This window comes from Mercenaria mercenaria, chromosome 16 (assembly GCF_021730395.1).
Source record: "Mercenaria mercenaria strain notata chromosome 16, MADL_Memer_1, whole genome shotgun sequence".
Lineage (NCBI taxonomy): Eukaryota > Metazoa > Mollusca > Bivalvia > Venerida > Veneridae > Mercenaria > Mercenaria mercenaria.
Window position 1 is genome coordinate 35,646,855 of NC_069376.1, and position 10,926 is coordinate 35,657,780.

The window sequence follows — 10,926 nt, forward strand, 5'->3', positions numbered from 1 at the left end:
TTCAAATAAAACGAAGTAATGAATGAAAGAATTCTATTGTTAATTTAGTTAGTAAAACGAAGTTAAGCTCGTTATCTGATTAATTTCGTCACATCTTAATACAACATGTAATGAAAATATATTCACATTCCTTTCATATAAACCAATCAAATTATCAGTTGAACATTGTACAGTGCAATCCCTGTAAACATGAAGTCACTGGGCCAACGACGGAAAACCGTCAAAGGATAATCGTTGTTGGGCCACTGTTGGCCCAACAATGATTAATAATTATTGTAAATACAGCTGTTGGGCCAACGTTGAACCAACATTAAATTTCAGTCAAAGATATCTCTGCATTGGCCCGATATTGATTTTCAGGGAAAGACTTATACAGAGAAAACATCGTTGGCCCAACGTTGGGCCAACGTTGGTCCATTAGAAGTAATGATATAATAATTGTATATTTTACAGGTCACTGTTTTATCACAAACCCCCACAGGTATACACAGGTTGTGTAGCTGTAACATGCAATATTTAATTAATTATTAAACACTTTAAATTTCCTGCACCAATTCGTAATCAGTTAAATTTGTGCTAATTAAACTAAAAACTTATCTGCAGCCGTAATGATATTTTGAACTATTTCAAAACTTCTACCTTGAAAAAATTGTGAAAAAGGTATTGAAAAAAAAACCCTTACTAACTCTGTAACAAATATCTAACTTTATACAATCATAAAATGTTTACAATAAATCTGTTGAATATTCCAGAACATGAACTCTCGTTAACCTGAGTTATGTAAGAAATCCCAGAAAATGTGGTTAATTTTACTCTCTAGGCCAGATTTCTAGCTTTATAGACATGTGTAGTAAAGGAAACTATTATACATGTGATAGGTCTAGATTTAACAAAAACCCGGTCTTCCAGCTATAAACTGTAAGTAGAAGTGTTTTTTTATTTTGTTTATGGAATCTTATACAGAATTTCTTTTTATATCCTGTATGCATGTTATATCCATATGACTTGAACATATGTTAAATACTTATATTTAAAGCTGGCGGATGGCACTTGTGTTGAGTATTAAATTCTGTAAATAAAATAACTCATTTTCTTGTTAATTCTAACATATTTTTCTCGGTTAAATACAGACACAAATTAATTTCATACATTTTACGCAAGTTTATGTCCAGCTGTTTATGTGCATTTCTTTAGTTATTGTTATCAATTTGACGTAGATGGTTTAATCAACATTATGATTTTGTTTTTACAGGGTGCTGTCCAAGGGAGTAATAATGGAGTGCCTAGCACTGTGGTGCACAGGAAAAAATAAAAATATAAAAAGCTGCACCTTCAGTGAGAAGAGAAAACAAACAAACATAACTTGGATATATAATGAGTTAATATACAGACAGTAATTCACTTTAGTAGGATTTAATTAGTGACTGAAATAAGAAAAATATTTAGATTTATAAAAGACTGGAATCAATATTTTACATGTTGTAGTGATGAAATATTCTGTTATATTTCTTCAGGAAAATTGCAAACAAACTTTAAATAAATGTTAGATTTCTTTTTGTTAAATGTGAACAAAATCACAACTATTTGAAAATAAAACATGTATTAAACCATGCTAGTTTTAGTCTTTTTTTTCAATTTCGTAATCGTTGGGATAGCGTTGGCATCCATCTTTGGCCAACAAAGAAACAGAGTTGGCCCAACGTTGGACCAACCGTGATAGACGAAAAAATGCTGTTGGCCCAATGGAGGGCCAACGATGAGTGTAGGATATCAGTTGTTGGCCCAATGGAGGGCCAACGATGAGTGTAGGATATCAGTTGTTGGCCCAATGGAGGGCCAACGATGTGTGTAGGATACCAGTCGTTGGGCCAACGGTGTACCAACCGTTGGGCCAACGTTGCGCCAATTAGCAAAATGGCGTTGGGCCAACGTCGGAAATCTTCGTTGGGCCAACGAAGAGTCCGCCGTTGGCCCAACGTTGGGCCAACGCATGTCTGCTATCTGGGATGTCACCTTAAAGAAATTGTTTATTTGTATGTATAAAGAAAGATTTCTTCTCGAAAATTATGTTTAAGAAAATATGTAACGTTAAAACTGGTGATAAAAATGTGAATTCGTGGAAACGCATTGGGAATTAATGGCCTGTAATAAGTGTTTCATATCATATTTCATAACACAAATATCCGTGTAGATAGGATAAGACATGTACACACATAGTCTATAGTTTTAAAGTTACTTTTAGTCTGGTCTGGTGCTAATGGAGAGGCCTCTTGCCGTATGTCATTAAGGTATTCTGACAAATGGCAGCGATTAAATAATACTACACTCGAAGGAATTATAAATGCTGCTATATACATGAAGTATAGTCTTATCTTTCACCAGAGGTCAAGTATATCTTCCTACATAATACCTTCGTTCCTTATGTTTTTGGCACAGTTTTGAACATGTACCAACACACTTCAATATGATTTGTTTGTTTCTTGTTCTGAGGAGCGGGTATTGCTAAAGGTAAGTAATTAGCCCATGTATTTTGTGAAAGCTGTACTGCTGACGAAGATTTCATTCTGATATACAATAAAGAATGCTAAACGGTTGCTAGTTTCTGGTTGTGTTTCAAACTTAATCAAGAAACTAGACGTTTACCTTCAAATAAGCGTCTTTTGATTTGAAATTCATGCTACGGTTCCATTATGTTTTTACAATGCTTATTCTTAAAACTTTGGAGATTAATATTACTAAGCATGCAAATAAAATGGAATGAATTTAAAGAACCAGGTTATTCCAAAGTTTAACAAGTGATTATGCTAACGGTTGAATAACTTTTAGGCATATATATTGACGGTTTAGTTATTTAGTAAAACAAATGTATGAAGTAAGGATTATGGTCACTAAAAAACTTTAAAGTTAAATGTTAGTATCTTCCAAACCAAGACTAATATCTTAAATCAAGATTTATTCGGCGATAAGTTTAACAGCCGGTTTAAGTTTCAAACAATTGAGCCCAGATTAATGTATATATTTTGTTCAATATAACAATTCTAAATTCTGTTTCTGCTTACCGATGCTACAACCAAGAAAAGTTCATTGCAGATTTCTTTTGTCAGCAATCAGCTGTCCTTCTGGGTGGATAAGTCATGATACTAGCTGTTGTCATTTAAGCCATGACACTGAACCATGGATGCGTAAACAAATAATTCAATAATTTTTAAACAATATTTGCTGTTGATCTCACTTAAATGTAGCAAAGTACCATTACTTTATTATTTCTTTTTATAGAAATGCAGTTTGTTATTTATAATTAAAACAAAATTGAAAGGAAAGTCTTTGGAAGCACGAGCGAGCAAATATATAGTAGGCTCGGTTTGATTGCCTGTTCATGCAAAGTAATAAAATGCGCAGCTACACCATTCACGCCCCTTAGCAACGGTTTATGCGAAATTCTATTATACAAATACATGGAACAAACCCCATTGAAATTATAACAACGGTGAGTCCTAGTATGCGAAAACGTTTTATAGCCGCAAACATTTCTTAAAACTGTTGTTTTGGTAGTTAATAAAATCTTTAAGTTGATTCGTTGAAAGCTTAGGATATAACCAAGCAAAATAATACCTGACTCGGTTAAATTGGGCTTGTGTACATGATAGGTAATAAAATGTATACGCCCCAATTAGACCGTAAAATTATTAACGAATTGCAGCATCTGGATGCATATAACACAACCAAGATAAATGATGGCAGACCCGATTGACTGAATCTGTTCATGGCAAGTTACTTGTTATAATAGTCTTTATCCTCATATGCATGTCTATATAGGCTTAACTTTAATATAGTTGCTAAATTCAAATGAAGAAAGACCCTACTATAATATATGGAAACCCACAGGCTGGCTTGGTTTGACAAAGCCAGTTAGTGGAAATGTATATTACTGTCCATGCCCTTTAGCACCGGTTTGAGCAAGTTAAAAGTAATGGGCTTGCCCTGAGCGAGAAAACAAGTGCATAACTAAAGAAACTACTAGAATTAGAGAAGGGATTTGAGGTTATAAAGCCTGCATATCACACCGTCAAAGACAAAATAAAAAGCAAGGGTCCATATCTAAAGGGTGATCACAATATTCAAAGGCGTGTGCATAACATATTCATAACATAGTGGGCCTATATGCCATCTAGTCAAACAATAAACATAATGTACGTGATATAGAGGATATTTGTTTGTTTCGGTGTAAGATCGAAAATTTATTTCATCGAGTGAACATCACATGAATATTTTCACGAGTGGCGAAGCCACGAGTGAAAATATTAACATGTGATGTTCACGAGATGAAATAAATTTCGATCTTTCACCGAAACAAACAAATTTTCTGTTTATTTCATGCTTATTCAGTGGTTTCTTTTATAAAATCGTTTTACTTTTTAAAAATTCCCCCGCAGGGAGCCCCACTGTTTACGACTGTCAGCGCTGTGTTATGCGTCCCAAATAGTTCTACAAATTTGGTCCAGGTTGTGTTTTGTCTAACAGAAGAAAGGAGATTAATTTATTTGTAAGGGATATAAATAATATATTTGGTACTTCAAAAATTTTATTCATGTAACTTCAGATATATTTAAACAAACAATGTGTGAATTCATACGCGCAGATACGCGCACTTGCGCTTGTCAAAATTCGAGTCCGCCATTTTGTTTTACTTCAGTCAATCGGTAAACAGTTAGAACAAATAACTGGAGAAACAATACGAACAGTGTAACAGTGGGATTTTAAATGGACTTATATGTAAACTCTCGTGTCGTGAGTGTTACAGTTAGTCACTGTCACTTTCTGGAATCATTCTTATTCGTTTGAATGGTCTGGCAGTGGCAACTGGCGAATCGAGCATGTTGGAAACGGACTCTTCAGCAGTTGCATTACTTCGGCCTACGTTAACTGTGGACATTTGTGACAGTGTTTCCGATACAGATGTACTGTGGAAATTGAAAGTCACAGGTCCGTGGAAAGTGCTGCTTGCAAAAAGACTGCGAGAGCGATTGGATCCGAAAGGCCCAGTCCATGGCTCCGGAGCACTGGCAGCACCACTTCCTTGAGTTTGAAGGTTGGTTTCATTTCTCTGATTCGACAGTATTTTAGAAATATTTCTCGACTGGTCGTTGTTGATTTTACTGTAGTTGTTTATAGAATTCACATTCTTGTGACCAGAAATTTGCATGATTTGGTTGGCAGGGACCCCAGCATCGTTTAGAGTTTGAACCAGATGTTTTCTGGAGCTGAAAAAAAAAAATGAATGGAATTTTCATATCATTGACCTATGAAATTATTTGAAGGCATAAATTATTTTGTACAAGTGCATTTTCTTTAGAATGAGTATGCAGGCATAAGTTCGTTTTTCTAAGTTGGCTGACATGGGAGGGCTCTGGGTTATTCTCATTCTGCATTCTAACACGATCCGATTCATTTTACTATTAAACAAAGAAGGCTGGAATCAGTGAATTATCAAACAACAATTCACTGTTCTGACGTCACAATTATTGCGTCAAACGGCGTAGCAGCGCGCTAGAAAGAAACCGATTGAAAACGGGCAAATAATTAATGAATGCCGGCAAAGATGTACTTTAAAGTCCTTGGGGCTAGAATGCGCTTTACTGGTACGCACTTTTTGCTAGGATTGTAAAAGGTAGGATGTGCTCGTTACAATCATTTAAATAAATTGTAACAATAATCTATTCATTAAAGAAAACAGAAAAACGGGGGTGTGGGGGCAGTAGCCCCCATAAGAATAAATGGGGAGTGTTTATTTAATGTGCGTACTGGTAAAGTGCAGGTGTCCCGTCCTTGGTAACGTGTTAGAATCAAAATAATACATCTCATTTAGTGATTTGCTCTTGAATAAATCAGTGTTTGTCGTTCAGCTGCGTAGTATTATACAACTCGGGCTCCGCCCTCGTGATATAATTCCTTCGCATCTGAACTCCAAACAGTGATTTATTCAGCGACAAATCACCGATGAGATATATTATTTCTTAAATAAACCACTCGCGTGCAGTGACGTTACCGATCCAGGTGCATAGCACGGTTGTAAAACGTAGTTTTTTTCTTACACTGTTGATACTAGTATGTAGTGTTAGAATCGAAATAACAAGTTCCCAAGTGTGATTTATCGTAGAATAACACGAGTTTTTCGTTCTTATGCGAAACAGTATTTAAAATAATACGGCCTTCTTGATACATTCTTACATGTACGCATAAGAACACAGAAAACACGGGTTATTCTACGATAAACCATGTTTGGGAACTTATTACTAAAATTTTCTTAATTTCACGGCTAATTCAAGTCAGCGATAAAATCTTAATCGTGCCATTTATTAGCTTGCTAGAATGATATCACCTTCTAAGAAATTGCGAATATGACGTCGGCAGTAAGAAAGCGAGGATGAGCAAAGCATCAAACTGACAGTGCATGTCCTTCTATGGTTAATTTTATGACAAGAACGGAAAAAAAAATCTTAATGAAGAAATCGCAGGTGGAATTGTACCGGACATCATAACAAATGTCATTGATTCTGGTTGGAAATAGCCCATGATGAATAGCGAAATACTAAAACGTAACAGAAAAATTACTAAAGTCATTGAAAACGGACAAAAAATGATAGATGCACTCCCTCCAGCAAAAAAAAAAAAAAAAAACTAACTAAGAAAGATTAAATGTTTGCGATGCAAAACTAATACTGATTGAATTTGGTTGTGAAAAAACAAAGAATTGAAACACTAATTGCATGAAAAATTATCTGGAGGCCTGGGCTTACAGTCTGATAAGTACTTGAAGATTCTTGTTATCAAACTACTTTAAATATACTGAATTTATGCAGGTATGACTTTGGTAAGGGTATTTCAAAAGTAGATATTTTACAGTTTTAGGGTGTTTCTTTTTTTCAGAAATGAATTTGAAAAGGAAAGAAAAGATCAATAGATGTCAGATTTGAATTTTTTTGATTGTCGGAAAAAGTTTTAGTATCCATATGACGGCTTATAATTTACGTACTTGACATTCCAGTAAAACTGTCGTTTTAAAGCTCTGAATTGAAAATGTTTGCAGAAAAATGGGGGGAAAAATTTTCAGTTTGGAACTCAGAACAATATCGGCTATAAAATCAGGCTTATAAAACGTTGCTATATCAGGATATTTTCAGCTGTTCATTTATTATATCTAGATAAACCATGGAAAAGCATAAAATAAGAATATAGATGTATAATATGCACACCTGTAAGGCGTTATTCTGGGATTTTCAATTCCTGCTTCAGCCTTCATGTCTCTCATAATGTTGTAAAGTTTATTTATTCCAAGTGGGGTTTTTTTGAACCAGCATCTCTGTGGTTTATCATTTGGTGTAAGGAAGAATGGGCTGTCAGGTTTGCACATTTCGTCCGGTCGTTTCTGGCTGTACAGCTTGTACAGATGTACAGGATCTCTCTGGGCGTCAGCAGTGGCATAGGCTTTGGGTTTTGTACCTCTGAAGTAATGAAATTTACACTGTTATACATCATTAAAACATTTATCTTTATTACAGTCTCTAACCTTTTGACAGACATTTTACAGAAAAAATGCAAGTCTAAAACTCTAAATCGTAATGGTGATTGTAGCAACATACAACAGTTGTGCATCCAAATAGTCTAGCGGAAGGACGGCTGTTACTAAGTAGCAGTAGGCCTGGGTTCGAATCCCAGTTTGGATAGCTGTTTTGTTGTTTATCGTTATCATTACAAATAATCTACCATTATATTTCAGTAAACGCATGGACGTTGTTTATAGTATAGGAGACGTTAGTCAAATTGACTTATTCATATAATCTAGTAAAAGAAAGTAGAATTTTTGATGTTTCGCCAGGGAAGGTTATCATGTGGGGAAAAAGAATATGACATTTGTGACTTTCCACATTGAGTTTATTAAAGGGACTGGCCTCCAGATCATTCTACTAGTCTACTAAAAGATTTTTTAGATATCTGGAAATAAATGCTATATTTCTTAAGAAGGGTTAAAACTTAATTACTGACAAACTATATCATGTTACGGAAACACATTAGAATTTGCTGTTTTTTTCTACTTTTTACGATGAAAATCGAAATGCGTTTGTAACGCATTACTCCAGGTAAACTGTCTCAATTATAAAAATCTGTATTTTGAAATCATAAACTCACTAATTCCTCAATAGCTTTATTGGTTACGAAGACGGGAAAATGTCTTTATTGCCGTGGTTGTCCGGGGTTCGATTGCCGAGACGGTCATCTTTTTTTCTTGAATAGGATTTTTAAATTATTTTAGAAACAAAAACTCATATTCTAATGTTCGTAATATGACCAAAGTTCAATTTGAAAGAAAAAATATTATTTATCCAAATCTGGAGGTCAGTGCCTTTAAACTCGATGAGTAAAATTGATAAAATGCTCTGCAGAGCCTCGCATTTTATTATTTTATTCAACTTGTTTAATAAATTCAATATGAAAAGACACTCCTGTAATATCAGATTTCACATATATTTTTTTTTTATTTCACAGATTTCACATTTTCACAAGGAAAGCTTGTGCAATTTTAAAGATATTTTAAGATGGTATCAAAAATACAAAATATTTAAAGCATTTTGTGCATGAAATAAACCGAAAGAAATATCAGTGGAAGAATGAGATATTTCAATTTGTGACACAAATTTTGAAATTACTAATTTTAGTGCTCATTCAGTGACACTGAAAAAAAAACAACACAAAATTATGGTAGATCTACTGTATATGAATTAAATTACTTTATCACATGTTCGACTTTGCGGGAGTGTAATAAAGCCATTAAATAAAAATGATAATACACTAGTGTAATAACGCTTTGACGTCGACGTCGTTTACAGTATAGGAGACGCTGGACAAATTGACTTATTTGTATAGTAAAAGAAAGTTGAATTTTTGATGTTTCGACATGAATAGCTAACATGTGATGAAAAGAATATTACATTTGTGTCTTTCGACATTTAATTTATTAAACTCGTTGAATAAAATTGATAAAATGCTCGGCAGAGCCTCGCATTTTATCATTTTATTCAACGAGTTTAATAAATTCAATATGAAAAGACACTCATGTAATATCCGCTATTTATCACATGTTCGACGTTGCGGGAGTGTAATAAAGCCATTAAATAAAAATGCAATTGAAACGTACCTAATGTCCCGAGGATTTGAACCAGATCTGGTTTTGGTTTGTCTCTCTTGGTCATATATAAGATACTCCTCACCAGAAGTTTCGTCCATTCTAAGATGAATATCTCCCCAGCAGAGATCACGGCATTCTTTGCCTGTCCGCATTCCAAAATGGTTTGTGCATACAAACCACATGGAGTGTAACAAAGACCTTGGAGTGTAGTCACCTAGTGTCCTGGCTTCATGCATCTGGTCAATGATAGACTCTGTCATGGTTTCTGCAGCTCTCGGCTTATTGCAAGTCCCTGGCCTTTCAGCTGTTGCTGTTTTCTTGAAAGGACAGCTCGTGTTTTGGAAAATTCTCTGTCCTTGAATATGGCAACATTGCTGTCACTTGCTTTTAGATATCTGTCAACAGAGCTTATAAAGCCCGCAAAGTTGTAGGCTCATATTCCCTGCCATCTTTCTTGGTAACACCAAGATAAATTCACACAGTAATGAATTAAGCTGATATGGGGGAATGTATTCTGGTTTTCTCATTTCATTTTTTGACATCAGAAAAGAGAAGAATAACTTCATGTCACTCTCTGTCTTCTTTTGGGTATTTTTATTTTCATTTTCTTTAAGAAACTGGTCAGCATCTACTTGTCTAAAGTTCCTGTCTGCAACCTGAAAGTCTCCATATTCCTCCTGGTCAAAGAAATTTGTGAAAATGTCATTCAAGACCTCTGGATCCAGTTCTTCTACAGACATCTTGATTGTATACTAAAGCAGACGTCAGATTTGACAGGTGTTGTTGTTGTTGTTACAAACATGTAAACAAAGGGAAGCTACTACAACCAACCTGTCACCTCATGTATATACATGTACATAGAGAGGTGTCCAATTGGGGGAAGAAAGTAGTCCGGCACAGTGAAAATTATATTTTGATAAATTTCACTGTGGGTTTACCAGGATATAATCTACCATTATATTTCAGTAAACCACTGAAAAGCATGAAATAAACAAGTATATACAATTTGTGTATCATTAGATACAATGATATGGCTTCTGTAAGGATAACTGATACATGTAGACATATCATTACATTTGTTGTATAAGGTACTTAAAACGAAAAACATATGTTAAATACATAAAGTGAAAAATAGCTGTTAAATGTAATGTTACAGAATAAATACATGTATGATTATATGTATACGAAATATCGCTAATATGCACAAATGTTTAACCTCACGAATATATATCTGTCTTCCTGATCTGGTATGCATGAAGTATAAATTTTGATACTTTTCTTGGGTATTCATTTAACAAGAAAGAAAGTTTCTTTACGCTAGAAATACTTGTATATAAATCACATGAGATTACATTTTCGAACAAATAACTCTCAAGTCATGATACAGCTAACATTCAAGCAGACAATGTGTATATCTTCAACAGCACCAAGAGAGCAAAATGTACTAACTCTTAAATTTGCCGTTTCGCCAACGTATCTGCCCGTTTCTATTCTTAGAGGTAGGATCCCACACCTAAATTGGCATAACATTGATCTTTCATATTTGCTTAGGTTCATGAGGACATTGAAAGTCTTGTTTAAATTTTCTTCTTCTTCTTTGTTCGCCCTACACTGTCAGACAAGTAGCCTCGATGAAACTTGTGGTTTGCCTCAGATCCTCAATGCCTCCATACAGTTTCTGGTGGATTGGGGTATCAATCGGTCAAGTCGCAGCTTGCTGCTGATCATGCCTTTTACATTTC

At 34.6% G+C, this 10,926-nt stretch overlaps 1 protein-coding gene and 1 long non-coding RNA gene across 2 annotated transcripts; one reads left to right on the top strand and one right to left on the bottom strand.

Moving 5' to 3' along the window:
• The first annotated feature begins 573 nt into the window (after positions 1–573).
• On the top strand, positions 574–1,610 carry LOC128549853 (uncharacterized). Its single transcript, XR_008367982.1, has 2 exons — positions 574–918; positions 1,253–1,610. It is a non-coding gene; the product is annotated as an uncharacterized LOC128549853 (long non-coding RNA).
• A 3,020-nt stretch (positions 1,611–4,630) lies between these two features.
• Positions 4,631–9,464, bottom strand: LOC128549624 (uncharacterized). The gene is made up of 3 exons (XM_053526730.1): positions 9,194–9,464; positions 7,254–7,502; positions 4,631–5,261 (listed from the first exon to the last, which is right to left on the bottom strand). Exons 1-3 carry the CDS (start codon positions 9,442–9,444, stop codon positions 4,802–4,804), a joined length of 960 nt encoding a protein of 319 aa, XP_053382705.1. The 5' UTR covers positions 9,445–9,464; the 3' UTR covers positions 4,631–4,801.
• Positions 9,465–10,926: the final 1,462 nt, after the last annotated feature.